This window comes from Cucurbita moschata, unplaced genomic scaffold (genome assembly GCF_002738365.1).
Source record: "Cucurbita moschata cultivar Rifu unplaced genomic scaffold, Cmos_1.0 Cmo_Scf00009, whole genome shotgun sequence".
Classification (NCBI taxonomy): Eukaryota; Viridiplantae; Streptophyta; class Magnoliopsida; order Cucurbitales; family Cucurbitaceae; genus Cucurbita; species Cucurbita moschata.
The window spans coordinates 2,399,767-2,413,446 of NW_019268525.1; the positions used below are offsets into that span (position 1 = coordinate 2,399,767).

Here is a 13,680-nt window from a genome sequence, read left to right on the forward strand (position 1 = left end):
TTTTTTTTTTTTTTTTTTTTTTTTTTTTTTTTTTTTTTTTTTTATTTCCTTTTAATGTTTTCTGCAGAATAAAAACTTCCCTTTTGATCTCTCTCTCCCCCTTATTAATTAATGTGAGGCTATTAAATGATAAGGCTCCAAAGTCAACATTGGTTGGTTTGACTTTTTAATTCTAAGAACAATTATGAACACATTTTGGAAAATATTGGACAATGAGATGGGAATGCAAAATGATTCACGACACTCAAAATAGATACCCGACAAGAATGTATAGTTTCTTACTAAGGAAAAAATCAAGAGAATAACTCAAAACCGCTCATGATGTAATACCCTAATAACTAATAACGTAACAGGCATAAACGAACATTATTTGCTTGCAATAGGCTTGGACCGTTAGAAAGAAAGTGGGAGGACTTCTTGTTGTCACAAAACTGTGAGGTTGATGACGATACATAATGGGTCAAAGCAGACAATATTTGATAGCGGTAAACTAGGGCCTTGTTACAAAGATGGTTGAAGGATTCCTTGTTGTCACATGCTCAAAAAACTACTTCAGCACAACGCTCACCTGTTGTCAAAGTTAACGAGTTGAGAGAAGAAAATAGAGAGAGAAAAACGACAAGAGCTAAAAGACGGTGGGAAGGTTTCTTTAGAACAATTTTGTCGACCTCAAATGAGACGTCCACGTGTATGGTTGTGCATTCCTATATTAACATTAAAAAAAAATTATGGTTCAAATTGAAAAGAAAGGTCCTCCACCAATAATATCTTCCATCATTCCCAGGGAAGGTTTTGCTCGTGGGGAACCCTATTGTATTGTATTGTAATGTAGGACAAATCTTTGTCCTTTGATGTGGATGCTTCTTAATTGTAGGGCTCCTGCCCTTAACTTTTTTTTTTTTATTAATTCAATTTCTTTTTAGTTGAATTTCACCATTTTTAAATCTTTATTTTATTATTTTTGGGTCAAAATTTAAACTAAATAAACAAAAATTATTTTTGAAATTTGACTAAAAATTAAAAAATAGTTTCCACACCCACTCCAAATAAAAACAATCAAGGAGCAAAACAGCTCGACTGTAAAAGAGAGGATCTGATCATCCAGCCGCTTTACCGACTTTACAGTGAAAGAATAAATAGGCTAAGTGATCACACGCTATTTGCTGGAAAATGTAGTGAGTCAACCTCTTTCGTAGAGGCAGGCACATAGTAACCTAACCTTTAAGGGTCGATTCAAGGGGAAATCTTTAGATATCAGTTCGAAAAAAAAAAACAAATCTTTTTTCAGACTGTTAATACAATTTAGGAAAGATAATACTCAATAAACTATCCGCTCAATTTAAACGTTAAAAAAAAAATCAAATAATGAGACGATTATTAGTTGAGGGAGTTATTAGCCTTTATTAGGCGAGGTAATTATTAAGTTTTAAATATAAATTTATTATGCTTTAAAATTATTGTGTCTTTAATTAGAGTTTACATTATATCACCCCAAAAAAAATTAATTGTTTTATTTATATATTGCTAAAATTCAAAAAAGTTAAAATGAAATACCTTTTTTAAAATAAATAAAAAAAGGACAGCAATATTCAAATGCAAAGGAAAATACAAATTAGCATGAATGCAGACTGCAATAACCAAACACGTTTTGTTTCATCTGAAAAAAAAACAATTATAAAATTTTCCTATTAAAAAATTATTTGAAACTTTTCATGTTATAATTATTTTTCTTTAAATTTTGGATTAAAATATGAACTACTTCCAAGATTGGGTCCAACAAGCTTGATTATTGGAGATTAGTAAGATTATTGTATTAAAATAAGGATTAAGATAAAGTAATTAATTCTAATTAAATTCAACCAAATATAAGAACAGTAAAGATAGATATCATCTTCCTCTTTCCTTTTCATAAAGTCTAAACCCAACGCGCCATGGAATCTTTTTGAGAGACTAAAGCTTCCAAGAACTGAAAATTCAAGTAACTGGGAAGCGTTGAGCTGTGCGATTCGCCATTTCTTGACAGATTTAAAATCAAATCTAGGGATTGAGCAAAACCCACGAGTTTTTTCCTTAATGGGGCACCATAATTTGGGGGTTTTGCCATTTCCATGGCTTCTGCTGCTATGTCTGGTTCCCCTGTCGGCGGCGAAGTTTGTGGTGGAGAAAAATAGCTTGAGGGTTACTTCTCCTGAGAGAATCAGGGGAACTTACGATTCTGCCATTGGAAATTTTGGGATTCCTCAGTATGGAGGTAGCTTGGCGGGTATGTTGGTTTATCCTAAGGAGAATCAAAAAGGGTGTAAAGAGTTCAGTGATTTCCATGTTTCGTTCCAGTCGAAACCAGGGTCTCTTCCTCTGTTCGTCATGGTTGACCGTGGAGGTAACTTTGTTCTTGTGATTGTTGGGTTTTTTTTCGTGTTTTTTAAGGTTAAATTGATTTGGTTTTGGTGATTTTGGGTTACCCTTTTGTTGATCTAGGAAGTAATACGTGAATGGTTTGATTTAGCTTTTGAAGAACACCCTTCTGGTGGTTTGATGATGTCTTTCTTTGTTTGTTAGTTCTTGTTTTTTCATACTTCTAGTTGATGATGAACTGGGTTTTTAGCTTGGTTGAAAGTCTGCTGGCTTCTAATGGCTGATTGATGGGGTGTTTCTTCTGAGAATTTTGTTCTTCACTTTTTGTAAACGCCCAAACCGCAGCTGGCACGTATTTTCCTCTTTGGGCTTTTCCTTAAGGTTTTAGAACGTGTCAGCCATGGAGAGGTTTCTATATCCTTATAAAGAATGTTTCGTTCCCCTCTCCAACCGATGTGGCATCTCACGCTTTTAGAAACTAGTTCTGTAGTTGTGGTTCTGTTGCTTTTGCACTTGGGTTTTGTAGAGGCTGATATGCTGAAGGCTTTTGTGGCTGAACGGTAATGATTTCAGCAAGAGCAGCCCGATGAAGGGAGACCTTCACGTCCGGTTCGGAGGGTGGGGATATCCCGTCCTTACTATCGTTATGTCTTTGCAATCTTACTTGGTTTAACGCTTTTCTTTCTATGCTCGATAATTCTTGCACATACCATGGAAGTAACTTATCAGTTCAGAACCATTTTATGTAGGTTTTGATACCCTATGACAATGCTCTTTTAATGGTTTTAGCAATTTGTCTGATATCTTATTTCGTTGCCCGTTTTCCAGACTGTTTATTTGCTCTTAAGGTTTGGAACGCCCAAAAGGTCGGTGCTTCTGCAGTTCTTGTTGCAGACCATCTCGATGAGCCATTAATTACTATGGACTCACCTGAAGAGGATGGTTCGACTGCGACATACGTACAGAATATAACCATACCATCTGCGCTTATAAGAAAGAGTTTCAGTGAACAGTTAAAGAAAGAAATCAATGCTGGGGAAATGGTCAGCCTGAGTCTTGACTGGCGAGAAGCTGTTCCGCATCCCGATGACCGTGTGGAATACGAGCTTTGGACTAATAGTAACGATGAATGTGGGTTTAAGTGTGACATGTTGATGGAATTTTTGAAAGAATTCAAGGGTGCTGCGCAGATACTTGAGAGGCGTCACTATACTCAGTTTACGCCGCATTATATAACTTGGTTTTGTCCCGAGGCGTTTACCTTAAGCAGACAATGCAAATCACAGTGCATCAATCATGGAAGATACTGTGCTCCTGATCCCGAGCAGGATTTTAGGTCGGGATATGATGGAAAAGATGTAGTTATTGAAAACCTGAGACAGCTATGTGTTTTTCGAGCTGCAAATGATAGTGGAAAGCCCTGGGTTTGGTGGGACTATGTGACTGATTTTCAAATTCGATGTCCCATGAAGGAGAAGAAGTACAACCAGGACTGTGCTCACTCTGTAATCAAGTCACTCGGTTCGTGATTAGTGTTTTGTACTTTTTTTTTTTTTGTTTGTCGTGAAGGATAGTGGTCGGTCGTTTATCACGGTGAATGGTCCCTTAGTATTTGTCTGACCTTTTTCCCAGGGCTCGATATCGACGCAATAGAAAAGTGCATGGGAGACCCAAATGCTGATTCTGAAAATCCTGTCCTCAAAGAAGAGCAACAAGCTCAGGTTGTGCTATTATTTAAAGCAATTGTTTCGAGTTCTTTGTTGAAAACTATTAATCTAATACTAACAGCAACGTCGTGCCTGAAAATTTATTGGTTTTAGATTGGGAAGGGATCACGGGGCGATGTAACCATATTGCCAACTCTCGTGGTCAATAATCGGCAGTATCGAGGTTTGTTCTTGCGCTTATTGTCGTCCTTGGATAAAATGTTGGCTGTTTCCTTAACATAGTTTTGTCCATGCAGGAAAGCTGGCTAAGGGTGCTGTTTTGAAGGCCATTTGTGCAGGTTTTGAGGAATCCACTGAACCATCTATTTGTTTGAGTAGTGGTAAGTTGCCTTTTCTCTTCACATGGATAGATATGGATAGATCCCACATTGGTCGGAGAGGAGAACGAAACATTCCTTATAAGGCTATGGAAACCTCTCCCTAGCAGACGCGTTTTAAAAACCTTGAGGGAAAGCCCAAAGAGGACAATATCTGCTAGCGGTGGTCTTGGGCTGTTACAAATAGTATCAGACCTAGACATCGAGCGGTGTGCTAGCGAGGACGTAGGGCCCCCAAAGGGGGTGGAATGTGAGATCCCACATCAGTTGGAGAGGAGAATGAAACATTCCTTATAAGGGCGTGGAAACCTCTCCTTAGCAAACCCGTTTTAAAAACCTTGAGGGGAAGCCTGAAAGGGAAAACCCAAAGAGGACAATATCTGCTAGCGGTGGGCTTGGGTTGTTACAAATAGTATCAGAGCCAGACACCGAGTGGTATGCCAGTGAGAAGGCTATGTCTCCAAGGGGGTAGATTGTGAGATTCCACATCAGTTGGAGAGGAGAACGAAACATTCTTTATAAGGGTGTAGAAACCTCTCCCTAGCAGACGCGTTTTAAAATCTTGAGGGGAAGCCCGAAATGGAAAACCCAAAGAGGACAATATCCGTTAACAGTGGGCTTGGACTGTTACAATAAGTCTGTAGATGAAAAAACTCTCAAACGGCGTATGATTCATTGCAGATATTGAGACAAATGAATGCTTGGAGAATAATGGTGGTTGTTGGCAGGATAAAGCAGCCAAGCTTACAGCTTGCAAGGTACGAAACAAATCGTTCGCCTCGTATCGAGTTTCTATATAGCTATTTGATTGTTTTAGCTTTCAGTAATTATTTCGCGCGTTTATTCAGGATACTTACCGTGGGAGGGTTTGTGAGTGCCCGTTGGTAGACGGAGTGCAGCTTAAAGGAGATGGCTACACCATCTGTGAAGGTAGGCACAATTAGCTTCATCATTTCCTTTTCCTGTAAGATAGAACATTATGCCACAGAGGGGTCAAGACCTCTGCTTAAATCACTTACAAGATGTGAAAATATCATTTTGTGCAACAATTTATTGCCACTCCGTGGTACGTTACGACACGACAGCTAATATTGTCTCTCTTGGACTGGCAGCTAGAGGGCCTGGGAGGTGCAGTGTAAACAATGGCGGTTGCTGGCAAGAAAGTCGTAATGGAAGTTCGATGTCTGCTTGTGTGGTTAGTTCTTTATAAGCTTTTCCGTTGCCTTTTCCTCGTTAGGTTCGTTGATTATAACTTTTTTTCTTATTGTTGAAACAGGATAATGGGGAGGCTAAGTGTAAATGTCCTCCAGGATTTAGAGGTGATGGTGTCAAAAATTGTGAAGGTAAGCACACTTCGATTGTTGGAACGCTCCGTTCATGGTTTTCTAGCTCCTGTTGGGTTGGGGTAAGAGCCGTAAGCGCGGGGCGGGGTTCCATACACGAAGTGACCCTTCAAAATAGTTCGTCCCTGTAACAGCAGATATTGTCCTCTTTGGGCTTTCCCTTTCGGGTATCCCTTCAAGGTTTTTAAAACACGTCTACTAGGGAGAGGTTTCCACACTCTTATAAAGAACGCTTCGTTCCCCTTTCCAACCAATATGGGATCTTACAATCCACCTTCTTCGAGGCCAACATCCTCACTGGCACTCGTTCTCCTCTCCAATCGATGTGGGATCTTATAGTCTCAGTGCTTTCTCATTTAAATCATTGCTAGCGAACTTTCACAAGTATAGTTCGGGTTTGGTGGGAGCGAGACCTTTCTAAGCTTCCTCTTTTAGTCTTCCATTGATTGGACTTTTGTGTAATTACTATCTTCTTTCTATAAGGTCTACACCATGGGGTGCCTTAGTGTAAGGGTAGGAGCTGGTGAAACATTCCGACGTCCGGGTTTAAGTCTTTAAGTTGAAAACGTAATAACTTATGTCTCTAGTTGTCTCTTGACGCTTCTCTTCGGGTTAGTGCGGAGTGAGCCTCGAGCATATCGTAATTTACAACGTTTGAATTTCTTGTATTTTGTTTGTCCTTTTCGTTAAACAGATATTAATGAATGCAAAGAAAGGAAGGCTTGTCAATGTCCCGAGTGTAGCTGCACGAATACGTGGGGAAGCTACGACTGCAGTTGTAGTGGTGATCTTTTATACATGAGGGACCATGATACATGCATAAGTAAGTATAAATTTCGACACGATTTAATTATTGTCGTCTAACTTCTATACCTGTCCATGTTCCATCACTCGGAAATTGTTATAAGGCGTTGTATGCTATGGGTGTATGACCTTTTCTCAGGTCATATTAGTAACAACCCAAGTCCACAGCTAGCAAATATTGTCTATTTTGACCTGTTATGTATCGTCGTCAGCCTCACGATTTTAAAACGTGTCTGCTAGGGAGAGGTTTTCACACCCTTATAATGAATGTTTTATTCCTCTCTCCAACCGATGTGAGATCTCACAATCCACCTCCTTTGGGGGCCCAGCATTCTCGCTGGCACACCGCCCCTTGTCTGACTCTGATACCATTTGTAACAGCCCAAGCCCACCGCTAGCAAATATTGTCCGCTTTGGCCCGTTACGTACTGTCGTCAACCTCACGGTTTTAAAGCGCGTCTGCTAGGGAAAAGTTTCCACACCTTTATAAGAAATGCTTTGTTCCCCTCCCCAACCGTCGTGGGATTTCACAATCCATCCCCCTTGGGGGTCAGCGCCCTCGTTGGCACACTGCTTGATGTCTGGCTCTGATACCATTTGTAACAACCCAAACCAACCACTAGCAAATATTGTCTGCTTTGGCTCGTTATGTATCATCGTCAACCTCACAATTTTAAAACGCGTTTGCTAGGGAGAGGTCTCCACACCATTATAATGAACGCTTCGTTCCCCTCTCCAATCGATGCGGGATTTCACAATCCACCCCTCTTGGGGGCCCAGCGTCCTCGCTGGCACACCGTCCGGTGTCTGCATTAGATACCATTTCTAACAGCCAAAACCCACCGCTAGCAAATATTGTTCACTTTGGCCCGTTACATATCACCATCAGCCTCACAGTTTTAAAACGCGTTTGCTAGGGAGAGATTTCCACACCTTTATAAGGAATGTTTCGTTCCCCTTTCCAACCGATGTAAGATCTTACAATATTAGTGAAGGAAGTCCAATCACTCCCGATCTCTTTCACGAATGCGTGAATTGTGATACTTCATTTGGAATGCATACGAATTTTAACACAGTTCATACGAACGAAATAAGCTCTCAAAGTTTGCATATCGAGTAATAAACGATAAATATAGCCAAGAACACGGGAAAGATGCAACTATTTTCTCATCTCTCCGTCATCCTTTGCAGGTAAGCATGTTGGTGCAGTGAAATCATCTTGGAGTTTCTTTTGGGTTATCTTGATAGGCCTGGCTATTGCTGCTGGTGGAGCATATATGGTATACAAATACAGATTAAGGGTAAGCTATTTTCTGCTCGGCTGCTACCGTATTGTTCGTGTTCGAGTATTATCGATCTCTAAAATAAGCTTTTCTTTTCCGAACCAAAGAAACGACCGTACTTGATAACATGCTTCTAGTACTAAAACAGACAGGACAGATGTTTTTTTCGACATCCTCTCTAATTTCGAAAAACCTAGGCAGACCCGTCTTCTAGAATCGGAATATCCATATAGAAAAGGACCCAACCTTGTGCCTGGACTAGGGATGTCCGAGATTATACCGACGTTACACGATATATCAGGCTATGAATAGACTCTTTGATTTTGTTTGTGCAGGCATATATGGATTCTGAGATCAGAGCTATTATGGCACAGTATATGCCCCTGGACAGCCAAGGAGAAGTGCCGAACCACGTCCATGAGGACCATATGTGAATCGATTGACGTCGTTCGTCATGCTTTTGAATCCGTTCGTCAAATTTTTGGACATAGATCTCACGTCGTGTTATGTTATGTTATGTAGTGGCTGTAAACTTGAAAGCGTTCATTGGTTAGAAGCTGTGAACTTGTTGACAGATGAAGATACTTGTAGGTTTTAGGTTATATGTTTGACTAGGAATTTAGCTTGAAGCATATGAGAAATCTGCCAACTACATAACTTAGCTTCATGACATTGCTATCTGTTCATGTTAGAGAAAACACGTTTTGTTTTTATTCTCGTCTTTGTCTTTGTACCAATAGAGATGATTGTACGTACCGTCAAATAACTTCAAGTCGTGGTCTTGAAGCAAAATAAGAATAAAGTCAATGTCAAGACAATAAAAAAGAAAAATTCTCGTCTTTTTTTTTTTTATCTTATATTCTTATCTCGTTCCTCTCTCTAATCGATGTGAGATCTCTCGATTCACCCCCTTTCAGGACCCAGCGTTCTTGCTGGCTCACCGCCTCGTGTCCACCCCCTCTTTAGGGCTCAGCCTCCTTCCTGGCACATCGCCTACCCAGTGTCTTTGCTGGCTCACCGCCTCATGTCCACCCCTCTTCAGGGCTTAACCTCTTCGCTGACATATCACCCACCCAGCGTCCTTGCTGGCTCACCGCCTCGTGTCCACCCCTCTTCAAGGCTCAACCTGTTTGCTGGCGCATCGCCCGCCAAGCGTCCTTGTTGGCACATCGCTCGGTGTCTGTCTTTGATATCATTTGTAACAGCCCAAGCCCAGCTTTAATAGATATTGTTCTCTTTGGGTTTTCCCTTTCGGACTTCCGCTCGAGGTTTTTAAAACGCGTCTACTAGGGAGAGGTTTTCACACCTTTCACACCCTTATAAAGGATGTTTCGTTCTCCTCCCCAATCGATGTGGGATCTCACACTAACGACGATACGTAACAGACTAAAACAGATAATATCTGCTAGCGGTGAGCTTAGACGGTTACATATCAGGTCTCTAAGCTCTTGATCGGAAGTATTATAAACATATAAAGTTATCAAATTGGATAATTAGCATTAGAAAGATCAAACTAAACAGCTTGAACTTCCCAAATTACATAGCTTAAAAGAAGGACCAAAATTACACATCCCTTCTCATGATTATACCCTCTTGAATCCAAAATGAATGAGAGTCTTAACCTTAAAATCTGCTAATTAAAATGGGACCTCTATCACCTTTGTTCCTACAACAAGAAACAATATCTACTGTGATGCATTGTCTTGCTTCATGAGCTTCAAGTTAAGTCCAATATCCATTCCATTGTAAGCAATTGGCGCATACATCCATAGATCATCAGAGCTCAACAGCTGCAAAGATTAAATTCAACACAAAAATCAAGCCTTGATTCAAGAACATATCCCCTAATCTCTTGAATCATCATTTACCTTGATTTGAAGCTGCAAGAACTTTACATATTCAACAGCTTCTTCAAGCATTGTACTGATATCAACCTGCAAGCCAAGATCTCGATCGAATGAGACTTATGTCAACGTTGAGATATCGTTTGAGATATGATCGTTCGATATCGATATCGACTTACCTTTGTGCCATTGGGGACGAGGCTTTGTAAGATCTTCAACCTTTCATTGATTCTTTCTCTTCTTTTCTGAATGAAAATTTGTTTAAGTTTTTTATATCAAAGTGTAGGGAAATGACAGAAACAGGGGAGTGGTTTAGAGTTTAAAGGGTTACCCTTGCATAAAGGCTTTGAGGGTCAGTGGCTGAGCCTCTACTAGCTCTTGGCTTCCCATTTGAGGTCAAAGAGGCAGACCCTTTTGAGCTTGAACTTGAACTAATTCCACCATTGATTTCTTGAGACTCCTCAGAGCTAAAGCTGCTTGTACACTGACCAATGTGATCCTCATCATTGCAGCTAGCCGAACCAAGCTTCATGATCTTCGGTGGCCTTGCGTTCCTCTTCTTCGAGTTCTCGACGACCGACATCGATGCAACTTTCTCGTGTATCTCAGCTTTCCTTTTTTTCCCATTGACAGCAACAGCAGCAGCAGCAGGGTCAGCAAGGGAGTGTTGCAGCCTACATTGCCTTGTTTTTCGACTCGAACCGTTGTCGTCCAAGCGATCGTCCTCCATCGAGAAATCCAAGGACAAAGAAGCACCATTAGGCAGCCAAAGAGGGAGGGAATCTGAAGAATAATAAGAAGGTTCATCCATGGCTGCCATGGACAGTGATGGTGGTTCATTGGATTCCCAATAAGCACAAGGGATTTCCAAGCTCAAATCTGAACTTAGCTCATTTGGGAGACAGTAATTACTGAGCAAATTAGCCATGAAATCAGATTCCTCAGAGATCCATTCTCTTTCTGCTATAGGCTCCATTGTTCTATCTTAAGAACACAAGATTTTGGTTTGTTCTTTGATTCTTGAGAAGATAATTGATGAACAAGCTCATATTTATAATGTGATAGCAACAAAATGAAGTTGACTTCACTTGAATTAATAAAGGAAATCATCACAGTTTATAAATGGGCCCAGAAGCCAACTCAAATGATTAACCAACTGTCATGGATGGATTAAAAAATGCAGCTTTTCAGTTCATCCAAAGTATGAACTTAAATTTAATACTCAATCACCTGAAAAAAGAGGGATTCTTTTTGTTTTTTAGTTCAAGAGATATCAATTTAGGCTTGTTGATCATGATTAGGAGTATCAAAATGGAGATTAAGACAAGAACAAAAGGAAAATGATGAACTTGGTTGGTGGTACTTTGAGGGAATGAGTATATGTCGCAAAGAATAAAATACGTTTTAGATAGAATGAAGGTTGTTGTTGACAAAATGACATATGATATCTAGAAGAGTCTTGGATTCGAGCGTTAACTGATACTAACTAATAGTTTTGGCCTGTTACGTATCGTTATCTGTCTCATGGTTTTAAAACACATTTACTTTAGTTTCCCTCTTCAACCGGCGTAAGATCTCACAATCCACCCCTTAGGGGCCTAGAAGGCTACTACTAGCAGATATTGTCAACTTTGGCTTATTACATAACGTCGTCAGCCTCATAGTTTTAAAACGCGTCTATTAAGGAGAGGTTTTCACACCCTTAGTTTCCCTCTCCAACTAATGTGGGATCTCACAATCCACCCCCTTGGGCCCCAACGTCCTTACTAGCACACAACACGATGATTGACTCTGATACCATTTGTAACAATCCAAGCCCACCGCTAGTAGATATTGTCTGTTTTGGTATTGGCACAAGTCTCATGGTTATAAAACATGTCTACAGGGGAGAGGTTTCCACACCCTTATACATAATGTTTCGTTCCTCTCCCCAACTGATGTAAGATCTCACATACACAATCTCTCTTTTTATACTTTTTTTTATCTGGGTTTTCCATCGGCATAGAAATTCTACCCGAACCCTCATGTTCGCTCTTCTCCGTCCACAACTTAAAAAAGTTAGTTTTATGCCTAAATAACATCAGGGTCGCCCCCTTCATTCTATGCTAACTCTAACTCGGAATCAACCTTTTTTTATTCAAACGATAGTTCGATCTTTTACCACTCCACGAGAAGAAAGGACACTTTGGGTCCACATAATCCATAGACTTTGGGAAGACAAAAAAAAACTACAATAATTTTGTGGGTTGTGGTGATAATGACCTTTGTGACCCTATTTTAAACTCTAAAGAGTGGAATGCTTTGAGTTTAAAATTGAAGAGTATGCCCTTTGGAACTACTCTTAGGGCATACCCTTTAGCCTCAATCTCCCATAAATAATCAAATACTGTCTTTTCCATTCCTTCAAAAACTTTCACCTCAATTAATAAGCGATTAAGCGATAACGACAATTAATCACGTTTAAATTTATCATAAATCTATTAATTTCAGTTCCGTGTTAAAACTATTCTTATTTTATTTTCATTATTCTAGAAAAACAACATTTAAAATTTTAATTAAAATTTAAAAATTTAAAAATGGAATGTTACACTAGATTTGAATCTAACTTAGGTTAAATTATAATTTTATATAAATATTGTAACAACTAATTTGGCATTATTGGTTTTATTAGACCGACCTATGATATATAATTTCGAAGTCTAGCCTCGTGTTAACCCCAGACAAGAAAGATTTCATTTTGAATATTAAACAAATTCAGATTTTCCTGTTTGGAATATATGCTGTTTTTGAAGATATTCATATTTTTAAAATAAAATTAAAAATAAAAACATAAGCTGGAATGGGATGACAATTTTTTTAAAAAATTCACTTTATTTTATAGGTGGTCCATGGATTTCAAGGGAAATTTAAAAAGCGTTTAATTCTCGGGTTAGATTTAGACGACGTCAAGAAAAAAAAAAATAATAATAATAATATTTTTTTTTTACCATTTAATAAAAAAATTATTGAATTAAATATCAAAATCCAAATTGAATCCTCGTCCAACGTTGTTGTTCGATGAGGAATCGTTTGGGTAAGAATTAAAACGATGTTTGGATAATTTATTTAAAAAATAATAATTAAAAGAAGATCCATTTAAATTTAAGTATAGTTCAACTGATTTAGACATATTATTATGTATTTTATTTTTATGTTTATAAAATAGAAAATTCGTAAATTTTACTCCAAGAAAATTATTTTGTATCCATAAATTTAATTTAATAAATCAAATTTAACCTAACAAACTTAAATAATCCTTCTAAATTATCTAAAATAATAATAAAAAAAAAAGGTAAATTAATAGAAATATTCTTAAAATTTGTATTTTATATAAAAAAAAATATCTTCAAAATAATAATAAAGGTATTTTTTTAACATAAGAGTTTGATATTTTTATTAATTTAGTAAAAACTAAATAATTGATAAATAATTATAATCAAATAAAAAATTAGGCTAAGCATAAATAATATCGCATAAAATAAAATAAAAATACACGGTTGCTATAAAAGAATGAACAAAATCAATATCTTTCTTTAAAAGAAATTATAAATATTCTTGGAAAAAAAAACAATTGATTCAAATTCCCAAATAAAATAACTAAAATATGCCCGCATTTGTCCATTAATTTAACATAAATTTAAAAATAATAATTATATGAATTAAAATTTGTTTATTACTCATAAAATCCTTATGTTTTATTTATTTATTTATTTAAAATTATATGAATTATGTGCATGCCATCACGATCGTTGGAGCTGATTTCAACTGCCTTCTTGGGAAGAGCTGGCAGCGTCATCAACCCGACCAGGTTTGAAAACGCGTTAATTTACTTTTATTATTATTATTATTATTATAAATATACAAATTCAAATTTTTAATTAATTCGACATCATTAAAAAAAAAATGTTTTTTTTTTGTAATAATTTAGTAAATAATTATCTTTTTTTTTTTTTTTTTTTCATTGAATG

The 13,680-nt window shown here is 37.8% G+C and overlaps 2 protein-coding genes across 2 annotated transcripts; one reads left to right on the plus strand and one right to left on the minus strand.

Annotated features, from left to right (window-relative positions):
- The first annotated feature begins 1,860 nt into the window (after positions 1-1,860).
- LOC111447488 (vacuolar-sorting receptor 4-like) lies at positions 1,861-8,667 on the plus strand. Its single transcript, XM_023086687.1, has 12 exons — positions 1,861-2,380; positions 3,184-3,876; positions 3,988-4,076; positions 4,176-4,245; positions 4,319-4,402; positions 5,081-5,157; positions 5,248-5,329; positions 5,512-5,594; positions 5,676-5,742; positions 6,437-6,565; positions 7,738-7,847; positions 8,165-8,667. Exons 1-12 carry the CDS (start codon positions 2,074-2,076, stop codon positions 8,261-8,263), a joined length of 1,890 nt encoding a protein of 629 aa, XP_022942455.1. The 5' UTR covers positions 1,861-2,073; the 3' UTR covers positions 8,264-8,667.
- Positions 8,668-9,309: 642 nt separating this feature from the next.
- On the minus strand, positions 9,310-10,671 carry LOC111447764 (transcription factor bHLH54-like). Its single transcript, XM_023087093.1, has 4 exons — positions 10,005-10,671; positions 9,853-9,918; positions 9,698-9,763; positions 9,310-9,619 (listed from the first exon to the last, which is right to left on the minus strand). The coding sequence occupies exons 1-4, from the start codon at positions 10,647-10,649 to the stop codon at positions 9,515-9,517; spliced, it is 882 nt and encodes a 293-aa protein (XP_022942861.1). The 5' UTR covers positions 10,650-10,671; the 3' UTR covers positions 9,310-9,514.
- Positions 10,672-13,680: the final 3,009 nt, after the last annotated feature.